The following is a 21246-nucleotide window of genomic DNA, read 5'->3' on the forward strand; positions in this document are numbered from 1 at the left end:
CCCACGTGACTCACATGTGACGATTTTCCTTGCTCACCTTTGTGGTCATCCTCGCTTCGCATGTCTATGATCGAAGATATTCACGTCTAGGCAACTCTCGTCATCACCACGCCTCATTGACATAACAGATCTTCAGCATGACTATCCACGACATTACGAGCAATTGAGCGCTTCGGTACGTATGTGCTCCCAACGTAACGTGTCTTAGGAATAGCCTGGCTGTGTGGCGTTTGGTATAGCACAGGGCAGGGTACGACAGTGGCGAACAGAGCAGAAGAGAGAGCAACGGACGGAGCGAAGAGCAATTGGCAAAGCACAGAGCAGTGAACAGAGAAGGGAGCAGATGGAAGGTAGCCAGAGCGACAGCGCGAAGGCGAGGGAAAGTCAGCAAGCAGGCATATCATCAAGACTGTAAGTTGTACCAGCCAGGACAGCCTCTCCGCTGCACAGAATGCTGACAATCAGTGGGGAGATCACGAAGCGCCTCGACCAAGCCCGACCACGAAGGGAAAGTCATTTAAGCAGGCAAATCTCCCAGAAGGTAGGCCACACCAGCCAGAACTCGCTCTCCATGGCACAGAATACTAGCCAAAGCTGGAGGCACTATGAAGCGCTCCCAGCAAGCCTCGACCCCAGGACAGACAACCCTCCACGCACCCACAACCATGGCCGCCACAAAAGCCACCCTCTCCACAACCGAACTCCTCGAACAGATCCTCCTCCACCTCCCCCTCCGCAGCGTCCTCCGCGTCCAACTAGTCTCCCACTCCTGGCACGCCACAATCCACACCAGCATCAAACTCCAACAAGCCCTCTTCCTCCGACCCATCCCGGCTGTCAAAACCACAAAGCAACAGCGCCCCATGCAAACCGTAACCCTCAACGACCCTTGTGCCTCCGTCCTCGCCACACCGACTCCCAGTAGCCTAGTCAACGACATTCTAGGCCTGGAGGGAAGCGCCGCGGGGATCTGTACCCTCTCGAACCCCATCCCTACCGCTCTGCTAGAGAAGAAGGGAACCTGGCACTCCATGCACCTGACCCAACCCCCCACCCCCTCCTCCTCCTCCCTCCTCATCGGCAACTTCATCGCCCTAACAGCCACCGAAGCAACCGGACTACCTCGAGACCGCTTCATTCCCTCCGCCACTCCCTCAGTCCTCGAGAGCAACCACTGCACGACGCGGACATTACATGGCTCCTTCTCCCGCCTCGGCGCGGTGCAACTCGAATGCGCCTCCGGTTTGACGATAGGCACAGCGGCTGAGGCGATAGCGCAGCTTGCGGAGAAATTTGGAAGGGCGGAGCATAAAGGGCGCCGACTACGTTTCTTCTGGGGCAGTCAAGTCCATGCGAATTTGATGGTGGATTTGTTGATGGAGATCGCGGAGTGTGTGGAGGAGGATGTTAGGAGGATGCGGAGTAGTAGTGGAGGAGCGCGTGGGTGAGGTGTGATGTAGTAGAGGAGTAGGGGCTGTGGCGATGGGATGGACCTTCGGGAGTCTGAGGAAGTGGTGGGATGTTGGGAGGATGGGACGCGATGGGAAAGATGATGGGGTATGACTCAACTCCGTCGTTATGCCAGACTACATATCGTAGCTGACTTGCTATGAAATGGCTGTGTGAACTGTTTTAAAAGCAATACGATCAAGCCCTCCCCAGCCCCTCAAGATGACAACGTGGACTTACGGCACTGAGCGATAGAGTTGCAAAGTGCCGGCCACGTATGTCACCATCGATGCAATGAAAGCTTTGGCCAATCTGCCCATCAACCGCCATCTGACCCTTCCAGGACGAGCGCCTTAATCACTCACATGTCAAGCAATTCCTCAGCGTAGTCGTCCAAGTAGATGATCCTGAACCTCTCACCCCAGTGGTTGGTCCATTCCGGTCTCTTGTACAGGCTGTTGATGTTGTGGCTCCAGGATACCAACTCCACAGTCCATTTCTTCTTCAATGCCCTCTCGACCATAGCCATGAATCCAGGGCTGTACTCAGCACTGGCCGCATCGCCGGTCGCCAGGACCATCGTCGAAGGCTTGTCATAATCGACAACAGACTCCAACATCTTCAAGTGCAGGATCTCATCCACACCTTGCTCAATCATGGCGGCTTTGGCGTATTGCGGCGTGTTCGTTTCCGAGCCACTGCCGCTATCGCCGCCAATGCCAGGTATCATTGAGAACTGAGGTGGTGAACTTGACTGCGAAGTCTGAACCAGGGCCACGTTGTTGCTTGGAGGTGGCGGTTTCGCGCTTCTCCCAAAGCGGCCGCGGTCAAGTTCCTTGAAGTAGATTTGGCGGTCGGTGAGCTCGCGGGCTTTGTATACCTTCTCCAAGATACTACACTCGTAGCCCACGGCTTTCGCCTTGTCGAACGCTGGAAGATGGGGTGTCGAGCCAGCCAAGACTCGCTTGGCGACTGGACGGCGACGCTCGATGAGAAGAGCCAACGCATCGAAGGAGAGGTGCGCCTGTGGCACACGGGCCCACGGTTGAATGTCGCGAGCGCGCTTTAGCTGATCCATGAAGCCGATGAAGATGTTACTGGCGTCGATGAAGACGTGGATGCCTCTCGGATCGTTGTTGTGAGTTGTGAGGTTCATGGGGTTGACCAGATACTTCATGTCCTGGAAGAAGTCCTGAAGGATCTTCATGAACAGCGCATAATGTCGATCTTCGCCAGATCGCACGACCTTTGGCTCAATGGTGAGCGGAGCTCGTACATGTTTCTGTACGGGCATGGAAGCAGGTGCAGCTGGAGTGCCGGCAACTCGTGGCATCGAATGCGGTGGTGTCGCGACCAGCTTTCCATGAAGCATTGGCTGTACAGAAGAAGGAATGAGATGAGTGACTTTGTTGTTTTGAGGTGTGTTGATGAGCTGGACTGAGTTTGGACCAGTCTTGGCTTGCGTGGATGAGATTGGAATTGGCTGCACAGACATGCTCTTTGGACCAGTAGGCACTTTGGGAGGCGACTTGGACCCGGTCCGTGAGGCCTTCCAAGCCGCGAGTCGGTCTTTATGGCTGCCATTGGATGTTGTGGCTGTTAGTCTGCCGGACGACTGTGCCGGTGCGTCCTTTGTCCGAGGCTTGGATGTGTTGGGTGACGGCGAGGGAGGCATCTGGTCCTGCTTCATTGAAGCCATAGCCCGTGCTACAGCATTGACGGCCTCACTGGTAGTGTCTGGCTTCCAGTTCTCGGGCTTGACCACATTCTTCGAGTCTTCCGGTACAAAAAGCTCCTTCAGCTCTGGATCGAGCTCCACATTGGCGGCAATGCGAGCAGCCTTCTTGTTCCTCATGTACTGGGTGAGATTGTGCTCACGGTTATCCTTCTCTGCTGGTAGCAAAGATGTGACAGCCTTGCCACTTGCATCGCGAGGTCGTAGACCAGATCTTGGTGTTGGCGCCGACGGCACAACATGCGCAGATGCTTTGATGGCTGGTGTCTTCTTCCCGACTGGGTCTGCTTCCGATTCCGAAACATTCATGCTCATGCCAGCCATCTGACTTTCAAGTGTCTTCCGCTCCTTGCGACGTGCCTTCTTACGTTGCGTCTTTGTCAGACCAGCAAGCGGATCCTTCCTCACGCTTTTCCAGTCAACCGACTCATCGCCGTCTGTGACATCCAGATCGGAAGCCTGGGCATCTCTCGAGAATGTGTTCAGCTTGCTCTTCTGTGAGACGTATGTCGCCCCATCTGAGGCATAGTCGTCTTTGTTCGGTACTGGTGTGGGCAGCTCATCGCCGCTGGCTGTCGGTTCGCTATCGATATGGCTCGGTGACCCAAGAAACTGCCAGATCTTACTAAAGTCACCAAGCTTGGGTGGCGAGCTGGCAAAGTCTTGTGTGTCGGTGTTGTGAGGTGGAGGGGGATCAGGCTTCACGTCTTCCGCCTGGTGATCATGGCTGGTGAGTGGCGACTGCTCGTCGGCCTTTGGGTTGAGTGTATTGACGAAGTCAAGAACGTGAGAGAGATCCCAGCGCTTCGTCTCGGTGATTGTAACCATAGAAGGCTATCGTGTCGCGGACTCCAGGTCGGCGTTGCTGGGTGGTGGTGGTGGTGTAGCTATAGCTCTGGTCGCAAGCGGCAGCGAAAGGCCGACAGAAGAAGCGATGGCTAAGGAAAGCAATCAAGTGTCAGTGTCAGTAGTGAAGAATGGGATGTTGGTAGCAAGCAGTGTCAGGCGAAGCGGCTTGGGTCTCTTCATACTTTGGCTGTGGGCGTCATGAATGAGTGCTTGGTGTCTGTGTGAAGGTCGAGGTCGGTCGAGTCTCAGATGCAGTCATCGGGAACCCGCCAAGCCCCAAGCCCCGCCGTCGCCACTGCCCTGCAGATCGCCGAACAATGCCTCGCCCCACCGCACCTCTCGCTTTCACTCACATCACGACCACCAAGCACGAATTTATGAATCACGAGATGACGATGTTGTAGACGGTCACTGTCATATCTGCTATATAGGGGGGCCTTTTGTCGTTCTTCTTTTTCCCACCATGTCCGCTGATTTCTGGTCCGGTTATGTCTCTGGAGCCATTGGCGTCTTGATCGGCAACCCTTTGGACATTGTCAAGACAAAGCTGCAGGCTGGATCTGCGCAGCATGCCTCCGAGATTAATGTTGTTCCAAACGCTTCCCAAGCTCCTCCGAAGAGCATCGAGAGATTCACGCAACTGGCGAGAGGAGCTGCTGCCCCCATCTTGGGTTATGGAGCTCTCAATGCCATTCTATGTAAGGGCTTCCATATGTAGACTTCTCTGCAGCATTGCCAAGTGTCATGCCTCCTTTCTCAATGTCAAGTGTCTCATCTAACACTCTCCCGTTACCTAGTTATGACCTACAACCGCAGTCTTGCCTTGCTCAATACCGGTGACATGAACCAATGGCCAGAGAGGCCACCTGCTTGGAGTATATCGTAGGTTTTCCGACTCTCTACATGCACTGTGCCGTGGAGTGGCCTGTTCTACATATCGTGGCTAATACTGCCGTCTCTTTAGGACAGCAGGTGCCCTAGGTGGCTTTGCCACTTTTCTCGTCTCGGCACCCACGGAACTCGTCAAGTGCCGAGCTCAGGTCTCCCATCCACCGAAGTCCTCCCTCCAGATCACGAAAGACCTGTGGTCAGCGGGTGGTTTGCGAGGCCTCTACATGGGCGGTGGTGTCACGAGTGTCCGCGATGCAGTAGGATATGGGTTCTAGTAAGCCTTCCAGCATCTATTTTCTCCCTCTAGCATTGAACCCTCTTCCCCTTAATCCTTTCACTGACCCGCACCCAAGCTTCTACTCCTACGAACTCAGCAAACGCACCCTCACCTCCCCGACCGACACGCACACCACCTCAGCCCTGAAAGTGCTCCTCTGCGGCGGCCTAGCAGGAGTAGCAACTTGGGTTTCAATCTTCCCCCTAGACGTCATCAAGACTCGTGTCCAAACCTGGGATCTCCATCATTCCCACAGCAGTCCCGCGAGCCAGCCACTCCTCCGCACCTCCAAGGCCATAACGAAGCGACCAAGCACCCTCGCAATCGCAAAGGCAGCATATCACGCAGAGGGAACGAGAGTCTTCTTCCGCGGCTTAGGGATCTGTTCAGCTCGGGCATTCATCGTGAACGCAGTGCAATGGGCTGTGTATGAGTGGATGATGCGAGTGCTAAGTACTGGCAGTAGTAGTCAACCATGAAACCAAGAACCCTCACTCATCAAACTCCACACTCATTCCCAGAAAGCATCACATTCCCATTGATCTGTCCAGCCTATCTGTGTGCTGAGAGTATACTCGCATCCGCTACTATTACAGCACGCTTTTTCCGAAGGAAGTGAGAGCAGAATTCATTCGCCCAATTTTCCCTTCTGATGCAGAAGAGTTTTCAATCGCAGTCTTGTCTTTCTCATCTCTCTCGGTATGTTACAAGCTCAGCCCATCCCATTCTCAATCCCAGTCCAGATAGACCTGTTCCGTCGAAAGCCATCTTCACGAAAGACAGCAATCTCCATCCCATCCATCCAGCTGTTTTCTGTTTTCAGTTCAGAGCCGTACCCATAGTACCGGAAGTAAGAGTAGTAGTCGTAGTGTGTGTTGTGTACCGACGCAGTTCGAAGCTCTTTCGATGCTTCATCTTCGTCTTTCGGTGAGGAGTATGTGCGTCGCAGAATTTACATCATCTGCTCCTGCATGCTGCCAGTAGGCTCTTGGCCCTCCATGGCGCCGCTGTCAGGGTACTTGGCGTAGTCGAGACCGAGAGGACGACCACCGTAGGAGTAGCCCTGGAACTTCTCGATGGCGGTTTGAGCATCTGGCTGGCTGCTGAAGCGCACGACACCAGAGCCGCGGGAGCGACCGTTTGGCTCGTACTGGATCTCAGCTTGCTCGACAGTTCCGATAGTCTGGAAGAGCTCGACCAAGTCCTCGTTGCTGGTGCTCCATGGCAGCTAGAAAGTGTGTCAGCGGTGATCAGCAGCAATTGGTGTGGGGGTATACTCACGTTCTTGACGTGGATGATGGGGTTTGGCTCGCCGCCAGAGAGTGCGCCATCGGTGAAGGCGTTGGGTGCGACGACAGGTGCAGCAGCGCCGCCGCCGCCACCATAGCCACCTCCTTGGCCGCCTTGATAGCCTCCGCCTCCATATCCACCTCCTCCCTGGAAACCTCCGCGACCTCCTCCATAGCCACCGCGACCGCCGAAGCCGCCGCCGCCGTAGCCACCTTGTTGAAAGCCTCCGCCGAATCCACCGCGGCCACCGAAACCGCCTCGTCCTCCGCCGAAACCGCCACGTCCGCCAAATCCTGGGCCAGAGTTTGCATAGCGGTCCTCGCGAACCTCAAGAATGCGGCCTTGCCAGTCGTAGCCGTGGAAGGACTGAATGGCGTTCTGTGCGTCTTCTGGTGTGTCGAAAGCGACGACTCCTGAGCCCTTGGGTTGTCCATCTGGTGCGGTGTGCACATCAGCACGAACGACATTGCCTGCTTGGCGGAAGAGATCCTTGAGGTCTTGCCAGCCAGCTCCAAAGGGGACCTGTTTGTGTGTCAGTGAGGCTTGAGAATCGAGTTGCGAGGCCACTCACATTCGAGACAAAGATCTGGGTCTTGCCGCCTCCTTGTCCCATGCCGCCACCCATTCCGCCGCCGTAGCCACCCTGGTAGCCACCGGCGCCCTGGAACCCACCGCGACCTCCTTGGAAGCCACCACGAGCTCCACCAGCACCTGGAGGTCCAGCGAAGCGTGGCTCAGTCTCACGGTCCTGGTGAAATGTTAGCTCTGACAGCGCAAGTGAAGGTGATCCCATGTACCTCGCGAACGTAGACCAGTCTGCCCATGAGGGCGGTGTTGCTGAGCGTGGCTATCGCTTCCTGGGCTTGATCTCTAGTCGCATACTCGCAGATTCTATGGTACTGTCAGTTTTTGCGGTGCCACAAATGATGTTGGTGGTTGTGAGCTCACCCGCAGCCTTTGCTCATGCCGTTCGGTAGTAGTAGAACATCTGCGAAGAGGACATCCAGTGTGCCGTCTGTGAGGTTGTTAGTGATATTTTGGCCTATGGTGGTGTTTTGATGAGATACCTTTTCGCATGTGGTCTTTGAGGTGGTGCCACTTGACGTCGTAAGAGAGGTTGCCGACGTAGACACGTCGGTCTTGCTGTGAGGATTCGTTGACAGACTTCATCATCTGTTCCTTGGACTGTTGGCGCTCTTCGAAGTTGCGTGGTGGTGCTCTATCGTGGTCGTTGGAGTCGTAGCGGCCGCCGTTTGAACGTCTTGGTGGTGATTGATCACGACGGCGGTCGTAGCGGTCGTCGTCACGGTGGTCTGGAGAGCGTGATCGAGCGTCACGGCGGCGGTAGTTGTCGGAGCGTCGCTCCTCACGTGGTGATCTGTCGCGCTGTGATTGACACATGTTAGCATATGAAGAGAAAATTCGGTGCGCGCGATAGCCTTCCGCGTACTGAGTCCTGGGTCTCACGGTCGGACTGCCGTCCCCTTGGCTCGTCCGGTGGAGGTGGCGGAGGTGGTGAGGGCGGCGCGCTGGCCGCAGGAGGAGGAGGTGGTGGTGATGCGTAGAGCTTTTGATATGCAATTAGTCTCAGCCAGTCCAGATCCAGATCCGTAGACTGAGTGTACGTACGATCGCGTCTATCTCCACGCGCGCAGTGCGGACGCTGTCCATGAAGCCAGCAACACCATCCATAGCTATGATGGTGTTTGGGGATGGCAAGCAGGCCGAAGGCGAGAGATTTGGAGAGAGGCAGAGCGCGTATGTCTTGGCACGGCTTCTCCCGCCACAACTCTCCCCTTTCAATGCATACCGCACCACAGCATGACCATCCAGTCCAAGCAGCAGCAAGCTCCACAAGCGGTAATGGATATAATGCAGCACGCATAGTGCTTCATGCAATCGGCCTAAGCTCAGCGCAGATACAGCCACCGAGCCATAGCAAGAGCCTTTCAAGCCCGCGAGACCTTTCGATCCACCGATATGCCGGCTTCAGCATAACGCGTAGGATGCTTAAGGGACGCTTCGTAAGAGCAGGGACTCCGTTGAGGAGGTGATACCATGGCATCTCATTGGCCTTGAAAGGTGATGGGGGGGGTCTGGGAAGGCGATAAGCTACACCCACGCGAAGCTGTGATGCGCGCCAGCGAAGCAATGCCACTGTCGAGCTTCTGCTGCGCAGGCAAGGCGTACCACTATGGGGATTACGGTCCTTCTGCAGCAAGCAATACAGCAGAGACAACAAAGCGGATGTTTGCGCGCCGTGCAAGCAGAAAACCCTGCCAGGTCTGATCATACCAGCCGATGTCATGAGGTTTTGGACAAGAAGGCATCGTGCAACTCAGCGGTATGTCGCGACCTGCAAGCGGCCCATGGCTCTGGAATGCGGTATGTGTCCAGGATACCCAGAACACCTCTCGACATGGCGAGATACGTTGGCAGAACTATATGACACTCCGCGCCATTTCATGAGTTGCGCTGCGTGTTCGCGAACGCTTCGGCGAGTATGGTGGCTCTCGGGCAAGACATCAGCCGCCAGCCCGTCTGACCATGGAGTGCATTGCGAATATGCTGCGCGCGGAGGTATGAGATCCCATTGGGTCATGTGCGCCCTGGAAAGTCAATGCACACCCAACCGAGGCATGGTATGGTATGCCTTGCAAGATATCATAGCCGCGCAGGTCGCTTCGCAAGGCCATGCATTTCTGGCTGGTTCTGTGCATACAGGGCAAGCCTCTGGACTCTGGACGTTTGACACCGCGTTTGTGCTCAAGAACGCCTGTCATGCATGGAGCAATCAATATCGTGGACGACGCGGTTGCATGAAAGCTTCTGTCCAGCAAGACGGTTATCGGCAATCTGTCAAGCTTTGTGCGAGACCGAAGCGACGTCCTTGATCGATACCGGCTATGCATCACGCGCATTGTGTGAAGACCGCTGTCCAGGAACGGCTGCTTCGCATGAGATGGGCTCGTCGCCGGTAAGGGTTCGTGTTCGCCCATGACTTGAACTTGCTGATGGTCGAAGCAGTCGGTGCAGGCGAAGCGGCTGGAGTATATTGCCACGCAACTCAATCATCACACCTTAACAATATATGCCCAGGTGGGTCCAGACTGCGAGCGCTCCTAGACTGATGGCAGCCGATGATATGCTGGGCGTACACGAGACGATATGCTGTGGCTATGGTGTAAGACCACGAGCTCTCGACTCAGCATCGATATTCCAGCGTCTGTATCGGCCTGCAGGACAGACTGCGGTGTTGGAAGCCCGTGACCCGATGGGCGAGCTCCGTCCGCAATGCATGGCCAATGATATTTTGAAGAATGGTCGTCTGCTTCTGGTCTGGTGCTCGGTGTTGAAGTCTCCCGTCATAACGGACGTCTGGACAGGATACTGGATCGGTCGACGCAAGTCTGAACTCCGGCAAAGGCACCATGCGATGCATGGTAAGAAATCCTCCAACAGGACATAAAGCGTTGGCGCTTTGCTTCATCTTGGCCACACGAGACAGGTGTTGAGAGTTCGGGACCAGCTGGGCGCTGGTATGTCATCTCTACCCAGGATAGGTGAACGGTGTTCTGGCAATGCCGAATGCCTTGGTCGATCTCATGAGCCTTCGTCGTGCTCGGTTTCAGGCCTTCGATTGTGTCGTATGGCTTGGCCTGAGGCGAGGGATTGGAGCTGCCTGATACAGCAGTCCTCATCTGGCCAACAGTGACCTAATGGCCAAGCGGTGCGTGAAGCTCGCACAATGCTTGGCAGTTAGATGAACTCCCGTGGTTATGTGTTGTCTCCAGGAACTCCGGACGAAGTGGTCATGCTTGAATAACGACATACCAGGGACCACATGGGTACACCTGGCAACTTTTGTTACTGGTCTCGGTTGTGGGCATCTTCCTGCACTGCCAGCCTCACGGATGGATACGCATTGGACGACACGCGAGTGCTCAAGGATGGGCATGAGCTGCCCTGCAAAGACAGAAAGACGCTGATATGCGAACGGCCAGCATTGGCACGAATATGTCTTGGACGAGTGGTATAAGCTGCATACCCGTATGCCACGTGTAATCGCTCATATGCCGCCTGCCGTATATGCCGTCTGCCCGAATATGCCGTCCTCTCGTGCTGTCTTTATGATATCCGCGTGTCTTCTTGCTTTCTTCTCCAGTCCAGGTCATATCGCTTAGCGCCGGCACTCTGCCATGCACTGCGTGTCCATTCTTTCTCTTGCGGTCATATGCCGCGCCGATTCGCCAGTCCCAGTCTCCGTCCGTCATCAGTTCCAGCTCCATCACGGTCCAGTCCAGGTCTCCGCCGATACTGTCCATCACAGTACGCGGAAGGGCTGTCACACATGTCATGAACGCAAGGTTAAATACGTACCGAATCACGACCTCGATCGTAGTCACGGTCAGCTGCGGGCGAGGTGTAAGCTTGTGTCTCCTGTCGAGGCGGGCGCGAGGTTGATATCGCACGTGACGGTTGGCGAGGGTGACGGGGAGTAGGAGCGCCCGATGAGGGAGATGTGTGCGTGATGGGAGGTAGGTGAGTGAGGTGGGAGGAAGAAAAGCGAAACTAACCCATTGTGTCGGAAAAGTGCGCTCAAGTCTTGCGAGTGCCAATTGAAGTTCTGCAGGAGCCTGCGGCAGAGAGCACGACCCTGGCTGCGTTAGTGGTGAGCAAGTGAGCAAGAAGAGTTTCGCCACAGCGCAGTACCCGCGGGCCAGTCAGAGGTGTCAGCGCAGAGGGCAGGAGATGCGACCGGCTGCTGTCGTATGAGAGCTGGACTGCTGGGGTGTGGATGATGCGTCTGTGCTGGCTGCGAGACGAGCGTGTGATGAGAGCCAGCTGCCAGCTTGTGAGTGTGCGCACGCCAACAGCTGCCGCCATGCCTGGCTCCACCCTCCAGCAGCTTGCTGTCTCGCAGCTGCTGCGTGTCCGTCGAGCCCGCCGAGCTCCTGCCTCTCCCTGCTCTGCCCTACTTACTGGCTGCCTGCCGCTGCTACTGCTCTGCTCTGCTGCTGCGACTCATAGGGGAGGATCGAGCCTTACCGGAACAGCACGTGCGTCGAGGGTGTGTCGGATGATGCGTAGTAGGAAGGGTGTGCCGATGGGGGTGTCTGCGATGGTCAAGGTCTCGTGGAGCCGCGTCGGCAGCGTGCAGCGGGACTGGCTGCAAAGGGCGATGCTATCGTCCTGCGAATCAAACCAAATGCCTTCGCGTGGGACTTAGTTGGAACGATTGTAGCGGAAGCAGGGACAAGGTGTATCACCGTGTCTGTGTGGTGCAGCAAGTTGGCCTGCAAGAGCAAAGTATCGGAGCTTGCCTTGGCAGAGCTGGCCGCTCCGCATTCACGCCTCCTGCCTGATTCGCTCCTTCCCAGATTGCACATGCACGCGATCTACTTGCTATTTCTGCTGGAAATAGGGCAATCACGATGTTCTCGATCTCGTTGCCCATATGCCTCGTTTCAACGTTGCGAGAAACAACGGTACAAGGCAAGCACGACGACCGGCGAGGCAGGAGGCCAGATCGTAGCTTCCTTTTTCCAACCGCCGACTTGCGCACCCGGAACATGCATTCTCACACCAACAAGCATAGTACATAGCTCCAATGCAGGTCTTGGATGCTGACGAATACGTACACGGATAACGCACAGCGTTCTGGCCCCGGGACCGGCCGTCGTGCTTACTTCAACACTTTGAACCCTGCGGCTCAGCTGGTACAGGATCACAATACCAGCAGACTTCGATATTGCCCTTTCCACGATTGCCTGCTGGACGAGCATCAACAAATTCCCCTACAGCAGTTCGGCTTCTGAAGCTGTACAACATCGGCTGAACGCGTTAGTTCTGCCGTGCATCCGGGACCTGGATGGCTACGAACCAACAGCTGGCCAATTTCGCAGTCACGCCACGACATCGCGGGAAGCTATGCCGTTCTACCTCGAAGGTCATCACGGTGTTCACACAGCTGAAAAAATGTTGAGAAGCGGTGGATCCCAGCAGCTACGGAAACGATATTAACATGTCACAGCGCACAATAACACGAGGCCCCGGCCGAAGACTTCTCAATGCGCAAGTCGGAATGTAACATCTGCCAGGGCCATTTCGCATCCTCACATTTGCAGTCGGAGCGGCGGATTTCCCGGCACGCTTGCGAGATGCTGAGGACGGAAATGGCCCTGGCAGATGTTACATTATTGTGGGGTCTGGTCTGCAGTGCTCGACCGCACTCTGAGCCAACTTGCCCTGTCGCTACTCCAACATTCAGTACAGTGATGCAGATCGCTGTCCAGTGGCAGCAATTGATCTAACGCGTCCCGCCTCCCCCTAGCGATCTCGAGCAACATCTCAAGATCTCGTGCCTTAGCTCTGCTGCATCTCTACCCGTTCGCGCTGTTCGCGGCGTCCGTATCTGCCTATATGCGGCTGGCTGACTGTACCGTGTTCTGTTCCCGCAGGACGACCAACCGTAGCATTAGAGAGGCACATCATCTGCACGACTCACTGAACGTTGCATCTCGGAAGATCCGTGAAGAGAAGAACGCATGCATAGCCAGGAGGAGCTTGACGGGCCATAAACCTACTTCGCAAGGATGCTGGCTTTGTCTCCAGCAGTTTGGTCGCGAGCTGCCTACGAACCTGCATGATTGTTGTATGCTTCTTCCCCAGAACCTCAATCGGCGACAGCTCTTCCCTTAAGATCCGAGGACTCCATGATCTACTATTGACACCCAAAAGCTCGGCGAGCATTGTACTGGGGCCCCTTGGAGATATCTTCAGCGCAAAGCGCTGTCAACATTGTGCGGCCCAATCTACTCGGTCTCCAGCTTAAGCACTCAATTACTCCCGTGTGGACTATTCCTGAGGAATTAGCAGTTTCAGCAGGCATCTGTCCTGCTCGAATGACGGTCATCCCTTTGCATTTTGCTCCTCAAAAGTTACTTTCCATTTTCAGCCTCAAAACAAGGGCTTGAGCTGCATAGTCTTCACAAATTTACCTGTGCGAGCCATGCAGCGACGGACCGAACCAGTCAGACTCTGTCGTTGTCAAGCAACGTTCAAAAGTTAGACAGGGCCTCCGCACAGACTTGGACCGACGAAAGGTGCAAAGGGATAACTCGTTCTTACGGGACGAAGAACCGAGATATGCATCGCCTTGTGCGACAATCGCGGCAAGATTGGACCTGCTTCGACTGGAATTGCTGATCACTACAACAATATCTACTCCGCCAGCCGTGACGTGTCGTTGGGTCTTTCACTCCGAAATTGACGATCAATCGTGCTGCGGGGCTAGCTCGACCAACATGATCTTGAACAGGCCAAAGGTAAAGCTGGCAGCATCCACAGCGATCAATTTGTTTGCAAGAGAGCTATACTGACGCCCAACTGATTGACGGGGCCCAAGATTACCCAACAGTTGCAGAGGCACCTCTCCATGAGCATAATCACGCAGGGCTTGCATCTTGAACGCTCGTCCTCCGCAGACCATTGCAAAGTTCAAGGCACGACTTTAACCACGATATCCGTTGACTCGACATCGATATTGGGACACTCGCGCTATGGGCGGCGGAGTAGCAGCTTGTAAGTATACAGTGCGGCGCTTCCCGATGTGCCCATCGTCAGTGTTGACGTCGCACGGCGAGATTGGTTGTCCACTTTGCTGCTCACCCATACTTCATCTTGAGCCTTTTGGACAGCCAGGACGACTCCAGTATACTCCTCTGGCCCGATGCGATTCGTCGGGGCGGACCAGACGACGACAGAGTACGAATCTCCAGTCACTCACACTCCATGACGCGTCGTGACACCCACATCTCGACCGGAATCCCAGGGAACACCTTTCGATCGACTTGAGGATGCGAGTGTTCAAGAGGAGCTGCTCGCCTCTAACATACCCGCCGGTCTGAAGGTTGGGGAGAACGACACTTGATGGCACTCTGAGCTGCGACATGAAGGATGATGGCAAGACATTGGCTGTTGCTATGACCTACTGGACAGAATTTTAGACGTCTGTCCGTCGTGGAGGATCACGTCGGGATCCATCACGCAAGATCAAAGGATATGCCGCAGACAGTGACACGGACATTGAAGGGTGTGGACGAATGGCTGGCTCTTGTACTGCCAGAGGATGACAGTTATATCAACAGGCGCAAGGTGCCGCTGGGATCCATGAACTCGCTGAGATCGTCCAAAAGAAATGGAACACTTCGCATCTGTAACGAGAAAAGGTGCTCCAGTAGCATTTCGATATCGTAGCACGTAAGAAGGAGTCGAGATGGTGCAGAGGCGAGTTCTTGTTTGTGCTACAGCCCTTGGCGTCACAGTCATAGCTACAGATGCATGTAGAACAAGATCCTTGAGCTTCCACGGCGGAGTCTCGCTAGGATTACTCGGCAAGATCTATCTCCAACAGCGGCCAACCTCTTCAAATAGACTTGATCAGTGCATGACCTTCCTGATAGTGCCCGACAATGTTCTGGTTGTGCTTGCCTCGAGTGAAGTACTTCGGCTTGTGCTTCCCCGTCGGCAGTTACGGGCCGAATCATTAGACCCTCGGATGACTTGCCCCGAGCGCTCTTGTGTGCTTGCCTCATCAACGGCGATCTTGTGACAATCGACCATCATTTCCAATACGCGACACAACATCCATCTCCTGCCAAAAACATCGAACGCACTGCGATCAAGCCAACCATCGACAAACACTCCGTACCGACGAACAACATCAACACCCACACACCGACCGCAACGATGGCGGAACACGAAGTCAAGCAGCTCATCCACGCCCTCGACTCTCTCAAACACACACAACTCAATCAAGCACCGCAACTCCTCTCACGCGCAAAGCTCGCGCTCCTCAACCTTGACGCTCTCGTCCCCAGCGAAGACAGCACACCAAACCACCTCCACCTCGCCATCGCCGTCCTCGAGCACGGCGCCCTCGCCAGCATCAAGCTGAAGGACACCGAAGCTTTCACCCGCTACTACCAACAACTACAACCCTTCTACTCGCTCCCGTCATCACAGCAGAGCTCGCGGCATAGCAATCAAAGCAAGGTCACGGGGTTGTATCTGTTGCTGCTGCTGAGCGTGGGTGATTATGCCGGCTTTCACACAGTGCTGGAGGGTCTGGAGATGAGCAGTGGGAAGCAGAAGGTGGAGAGGGATCAGTTCATTCAGTATCCCGTGAGACTGGAGCAGGCGTTGATGGAGGGGAGCTACGATAAGGTCTGGGTTGAGACGAAGGGCGAGAGGGTGCCGAGTGAGGAGTTTGGGGTGTTTTCAGAGGTGAGACAGCTACACATATCGCACTGGACGTGCTCATACTGACTGACATTTTCCAGGTCCTCATCGACACGATTCGCTCGGAGATCGCATCCTGCTCGGAGCGCGCATACCCATCTTTACCCATCTCGAACGCAAAGAACCTGCTATTCCTTGACTCCGAAGGCGCCGTGGTGCAGTTCGCGCAGGCAAGAGGCTGGGTGGCGAAGGATGGTAGGATCTACTTTCCACAGCAGGAAGAGGAGGCACTGGCCGCGGAGAAGGATGTCATGAGCAACAGCGACGTGGTCATCCAGAACACTCTGGGCTATGCACGGAAGCTTGAGACGATTGTGTAAGAGTATGTACCATAGAGCGCATCGTGGAATGCGATGCCGCATACTGCCGACTTATGGCTCATGGCCAGATCTAGCGCGGCCTGCATCCGACTAATAGGCAGACGAAACAATGTAACAAGATCATGACTTCCAGCCATTCTGGCACCGCCTCACAAAGCTACGATACAGGATGGAGGTCAGATCTCATGGCCCGCGAGCTCACTTTTGGTCCACTCCCACAGCTTGTTCTGCATCTCACGATCATGTGCCAACCCGGTGGCTACACCACCGACTCCTACCGGCTCGTAGTACGTTCCGCTTACCACCTCCGGAGCCGTCCCCGCCCAGAGCGGGTTCTTCACACCCTCCTCAATCCCGATATCATGGAGAGGTGCTACTTCGTTCTGTAAATGTCTATTATCCGACAACGTCAGCACTCCCTGATGGCGGACTGGGACTAGGACATTGAAGAAATCACCGCACTTGCTCGTCCCCCGCCTCCCTCGAGAAGAGTTCCGTACCAATTTCCCCATAACGCACAGCAACCGTCTTGAACTGTGGATACCGCTCAGCTACTTCTTGTGCGTAGAGAAGATTTCCTAGCTTGGATTGGACTTAACGCATTACCGGCGTGGCTCCCTTTGTGGACTTGAAAGACTCAGAACTCGAGACCTTAGTCGGGCGAATATTTGTAGCCGATAGATGTTAGGCTGACGACTCGGACGTCACTTCCCGGTGGCAAGGCTGCGGAAGAGAGGAGAAGCGGCGTGAGGAGTTTCAAGAGAAGAGCGTGCCCAAGGTGGTTGATGCCGATATGGACTTCGTAGCCGTCCTCTGTCAGGGCTGCTGGGGCGCCGAAGATGCCTGCATTCAGATACAGAACGTCCAGGCGTTCCGCGTCCGCGAGGAATGCCCCAGCCGCAGACTTTATCGAGGCGAACGAGGAGAGATCTAGTTGCAGGAACTGGATTTTGGTTCCCGGAGACGCAGTGGCTTGGACTTCGGAGACTGTTTTCTGGCCTTTTGTCACGTCTCGACTGGCCATCCAGATCTCTGCGGGTCCATGTCTGGAGAGCTCGAGGGCTGTGGCTTTGCCGAGGCCTGTGTTGGCGCCTGTGATTAGGATGACTTTTCCGGATAGGTTGGGGATGGAGGTGGATGGGTTGTAGGGGAATTTTGTGCCGGGCGGCATGGTTGGGCCCGTTGGGGTAGGTAGGAGATGTGGAGAGGAGGACAGATGTGATGGTCGTTGGAAGGAGCTGGGACTTGACGAATATGGAGTTGCTGGTGGTGGGTGATGTCGTTGAAGCAGCTTTGCTGACAGAACGATGCTCGAGGTGTAGAGCGTGGCGCCATCTGTATCGCCTTCCTGGGCCCGGCAACCTGATCCTGGCTTCACTCGACCAATGACCTGGAGTTTGCCCAGCTCACTCAAGCCATCGACTACCATCGTGTCCCCATGCAAAGGACGGGGAGCAGATCTTACTTCGCCTTCAGCAAGAGCAAGGACGATGATTTACCAAGACAATGAGAACGTTTCGATTTGCTATTTGAAAAGCTAAACACGGCACACTCTTTGACGCGTTTCCTCCCCAACGATCCACCATCTCCACTGCCATTTCACCGTTCCAGATCGAGCCAGGACCACACCAAAAGGTCAGCGCAAGGCCACCACACTTTTCTCTGCCCTTTCCCGCATCCGCTTCAAGATCCTGACAATCATCATCTAGTTCTTGGAGGCTCCAGTGAGAATGATGGAGTAGAAGATCTGGTTGTCCTTGAGAGCAAGGACGGATCCTGGCTGCTCGGCGTCACCAGAGTTGCAGCCAGTGTAGCGACCAGTGAAGAGAGTGGCGCCGTTGTAGGCCCCGATGTAACCTCTCTGGCCGGCATCCACGTTGAAGCCGTTCTGCACGGAAGTGGAGACCTCTTGGGTGAACTCCATGCCGAAGGTGGCCTCAACAGAGAAGATGCCCTCGATACCGCCTCCAGCGGTCAAAGAGTATGAGGTGCTGATGGATTTGCTCTCCTGCTCCTCGACAGAGATGATACATCCTTGCTCGCCACCGTTGGTGCAGTCAATGATGTTGGAAACCTGCACAGTCCTAGACTGGCTTGGCTGCTGGCTGTCGGTGACGAAGCCGTCGCACTCAGTGTTGGACTGGCGCTTCATGGCAGCCAAAGCCTGACGCTCGACATTTGCGGCGGTGTTCCTGGTGACGCCGGTCATGGGGAACTCCCGAGCTGGGGTCGACAGTCTGGTGAGACCAGACCCGCCATTGGGGAAGACAGAAATGCCTGGTGCATCTCCACCGAGGTTCGACTGGACACACGACGCATTGTCCACGAGCGTGGCGTACACAGCTCCTGGACCACTTGGTGGGCAGCTCTGGTCGCGGGTGAAGAGCAATTGCAGGGCGCTGAAAGGCGAATCGACCACCTTCAGGAAGAATGGGGCGTCCTCGGGGAGGAGACCGGGGTTGCAGCCGTAGTTGCCTGCGCCGGCATCGATGGTCTCTTGACCAGTGTAGATGCACACGCCACCGGTTTCGTCGTTGCAGTTCATTTCGGAGTAGAAGCCAACATCGGCGACGAAGATTTGGCCGTTGGCATCGGTTCCACCGCAGCTGGTGCCCTGCCTCCTCTCCACGAAGGTGTAAGGAGATGTGACGGGGCTTGCGATGGCAACGCCGAGCATTGCAGCTGTGAGGGCGATTGTTCGTGGAGCCATGGCTGATGAAGTGGCGCTTTGAGGGGGAAAGGGTCTTGAGTGGTTTTGTTGACTGAAGGTACTGGATGATGATGGCTTGATGGTGAGAGGAATTGGGAAGTCGAACTGGCTCTTTAAGTATGCCTTTCCCGGCCTTCGTCTTCCTCCACCTTGACGACATCCTGTCGTGCTATGCAGCTCATGCTCCATACAGGTCGTTGACAACTTCCTGTCTAGCGAGACTGCCGCCAGTCATGTGTGCAGAACCGGGCACAATCCAACATCTGGTGCTCGAAAACGCTCTGGCGTGTATGTGGTATGCCTAGGTGCATGGAATGAATGCTAGCACAATTGCAACCAACAATAGCCAAGGCTTTCATGGTATGTCTAGTCGAACGAAGGAATACTAGCACAGTATCAACCAGCACGACTATGCCCGAGACAATAACGATCGCACGATCTGATGTCAATACGAGAAGAGCAGGTGGGCGAGGTTGGTTGGAGTGAATCATGAACCAGCCTTGGCGGATCGAGATGCTGATCTTCGCTCGTGGTTTCTGGCCCCAAGGTGGTATCGAGGCAAGAAGGGGCACTTACAAATCATTCGATGATCACCAAATTCATGGTCTACACGTGGGATGTCTCAAGCAAGCAATAGCGTCAGCTGTTAGTCATGGTCTACACGTGGGATGTCTCAAGCAAGCAATAGCGTCAGCTGTTGATCATCACCATCGATACTCCATCAGTTTCGGGCAAGCGTAGCGACAAATACACGACTTCAGATGGACAAGTGACAGTACTCTTTTTCGACTACCACAAACCATACTGGTTCTATGAAGACGGCTTTCCACCTTAGGAAGAATGCACCCGAGGCCACACGATGTCGTGCATGCCGAGTCTTTCATGATGCGTGTCAAGCACTGCATCTCACGATGGACATCAACAACGTTGTTCGCAGGATTGAAGAGTATCACGAACCCTAAGTCGAGCGGCCACGCTCCAGCGAGACATTCAACCAGATGGCTCCATGAGGGCAACGTGGGCGGCCTTGTTCTATACGAGCCTTGCGAACCCATTGGCTTTACCTAACGTCGGACTGGACTACGCAGTAGCCAAGGCAACGATTTCATCTAGTGTGCATGTCTTCAGCTCGAACATATTGCGTTACCTGTTTGGGGTAGGTCCAATGCTTCGTTGTTGTACGCCGGTATAGCTTGATTATGCAAAAGGATGGCCAAGGCCTTGGCTATGTGTTGGACCGCAGCGGCCATGCCACTTCACGATGAACGAGGGCATATGCTTTTTCGAGTCAGGCAATCACCAGCCACGAAACAGCACTGAATTGTCTGCCGCGGAATACCCAGATGGATGCCAGCAGAGCACTTGGGTTTCTAGAGGGCTCGCCCAAAGACAGACTGGAATCAACGCCGCAGCGTGAAGTCTGCTCGACTGAGTGGTAAAGGACGATCGGCGGTTGATCTCCCCGAAAACGTGTTCAACCTGGTCCCCACGTTGCCTGTTCCTCGAACAATGACTTGCAGCTTGGCTGAGTGTCATGTCAATGCACACAGCCAAGCCAACAACAGATGTCTCCACACCAGTACAGCTCCGAGTGGAGCCGTTGAGCGATCGACCACATTGTCTACTATTGCTGCAATGAATCGGCCAGGAACGGGTTAGCCATGGCAGAGTGATGTGCTCTCTAGACATTCAAGCCGACAACAAGTCAACGCCGGGACACCTGATTTGGCAGGTCATGAACACCGGACTACATCTAGCAGATCTAAGGCATTCCTTCAACTTGGCATACATATGAGACACATCGGTGTCGGCAGGAAGATATGCCGTTTGGTCAAACCACAAGCTGTTACGCCAACACTTATGCATCGCTGCGCTGTACAGTCCTGGGCATAGTTTTGACAACCCCTGTATTTACGCTAACCCCTTCCGGCTATCCATGTCCATCTCAGAAGGCGTTGCTACCTTCAATCTCATTATCCACACACTCACACACGCGCTATCTATCGCCACTATGCCGAAGGGACGCGTCTTTACCGAATTCGAGAAGGGCGAGATGTGGTCTCTTCACAAACACGCCCACTGGCCGCTACAGTAGATTGCAGACGCCCTTCATACTAACAAAGGCTCTGTCTCTTCAGTAATCTCACGGCTTGAAAGAGTGCCACCTTCCACACCGAAGAAGAGAGGCCCACCACCTGTAATCAACACCTCCAAGCGTTAGCGACTTGTCCATCGAGCCACCACTGATGCTAATAGCCGCCGCCTGCGATACGAACAGATTGCCGCGATAGAGGGCATCTTCAGCGACGTCCGGACAGTAAGAGCTGCGTTCAAGAAGGAGGGCTTCTTACGATATGTCTCAACACGCAAGCCGTTGTTGACTAAGAAACACAAGGAGGCACGGCTTCGATGGGCAAGGGCT

At 55.0% G+C, this 21246-nt stretch overlaps 8 protein-coding genes across 8 annotated transcripts; 4 read left to right on the forward strand and 4 right to left on the reverse strand.

The window, feature by feature from the left end:
• Positions 1 to 665: 665 nt before the first annotated feature.
• CLAFUR5_09704 (uncharacterized protein) lies at positions 666 to 1448 on the forward strand (the record flags this gene model as incomplete). The annotated part of the gene is made up of 1 exon (XM_047908852.1): positions 666 to 1448. The coding sequence occupies one exon, from the start codon at positions 666 to 668 to the stop codon at positions 1446 to 1448; it is 783 nt and encodes a 260-aa protein (XP_047766351.1).
• Positions 1449 to 1810: 362 nt separating this feature from the next.
• CLAFUR5_09705 (uncharacterized protein) lies at positions 1811 to 4012 on the reverse strand (the record flags this gene model as incomplete). Its single annotated transcript, XM_047908853.1, has 1 exon — positions 1811 to 4012. One exon carries the CDS (start codon positions 4010 to 4012, stop codon positions 1811 to 1813), a length of 2202 nt encoding a protein of 733 aa, XP_047766352.1.
• A 484-nt stretch (positions 4013 to 4496) lies between these two features.
• Positions 4497 to 5680, forward strand: CLAFUR5_09706 (Solute carrier family 25 member 45; the record flags this gene model as incomplete). The annotated part of the gene is made up of 4 exons (XM_047908854.1): positions 4497 to 4731; positions 4831 to 4915; positions 4998 to 5198; positions 5278 to 5680. The coding sequence occupies 4 exons, from the start codon at positions 4497 to 4499 to the stop codon at positions 5678 to 5680; spliced, it is 924 nt and encodes a 307-aa protein (XP_047766347.1).
• A 473-nt stretch (positions 5681 to 6153) lies between these two features.
• On the reverse strand, positions 6154 to 7892 carry CLAFUR5_09707 (uncharacterized protein; the record flags this gene model as incomplete). Its single annotated transcript, XM_047908855.1, has 6 exons — positions 6154 to 6429; positions 6483 to 7013; positions 7063 to 7239; positions 7289 to 7382; positions 7440 to 7506; positions 7559 to 7892. 6 exons carry the CDS (start codon positions 7890 to 7892, stop codon positions 6154 to 6156), a joined length of 1479 nt encoding a protein of 492 aa, XP_047766349.1.
• Positions 7893 to 10690: 2798 nt separating this feature from the next.
• On the forward strand, positions 10691 to 10993 carry CLAFUR5_20084 (uncharacterized protein; the record flags this gene model as incomplete). The annotated part of the gene is made up of 2 exons (XM_059462928.1): positions 10691 to 10903; positions 10964 to 10993. The coding sequence occupies 2 exons, from the start codon at positions 10691 to 10693 to the stop codon at positions 10991 to 10993; spliced, it is 243 nt and encodes an 80-aa protein (XP_059319119.1).
• A 4249-nt stretch (positions 10994 to 15242) lies between these two features.
• On the forward strand, positions 15243 to 16114 carry CLAFUR5_09708 (26S proteasome regulatory subunit rpn12; the record flags this gene model as incomplete). The annotated part of the gene is made up of 2 exons (XM_047908856.1): positions 15243 to 15779; positions 15836 to 16114. The coding sequence occupies 2 exons, from the start codon at positions 15243 to 15245 to the stop codon at positions 16112 to 16114; spliced, it is 816 nt and encodes a 271-aa protein (XP_047765857.1).
• Positions 16115 to 16290: 176 nt separating this feature from the next.
• CLAFUR5_09709 (uncharacterized protein) lies at positions 16291 to 17285 on the reverse strand (the record flags this gene model as incomplete). Its single annotated transcript, XM_047908857.1, has 3 exons — positions 16291 to 16497; positions 16577 to 16696; positions 16809 to 17285. The coding sequence occupies 3 exons, from the start codon at positions 17283 to 17285 to the stop codon at positions 16291 to 16293; spliced, it is 804 nt and encodes a 267-aa protein (XP_047765858.1).
• A 534-nt stretch (positions 17286 to 17819) lies between these two features.
• Positions 17820 to 18824, reverse strand: CLAFUR5_09710 (uncharacterized protein; the record flags this gene model as incomplete). Its single annotated transcript, XM_047908858.1, has 1 exon — positions 17820 to 18824. One exon carries the CDS (start codon positions 18822 to 18824, stop codon positions 17820 to 17822), a length of 1005 nt encoding a protein of 334 aa, XP_047766263.1.
• Between the last annotated feature and the right edge of the window lie 2422 nt (positions 18825 to 21246).

Source organism: Fulvia fulva, chromosome 9 (genome assembly GCF_020509005.1).
Source record: "Fulvia fulva chromosome 9, complete sequence".
Classification (NCBI taxonomy): domain Eukaryota; kingdom Fungi; phylum Ascomycota; class Dothideomycetes; order Mycosphaerellales; family Mycosphaerellaceae; genus Fulvia; species Fulvia fulva.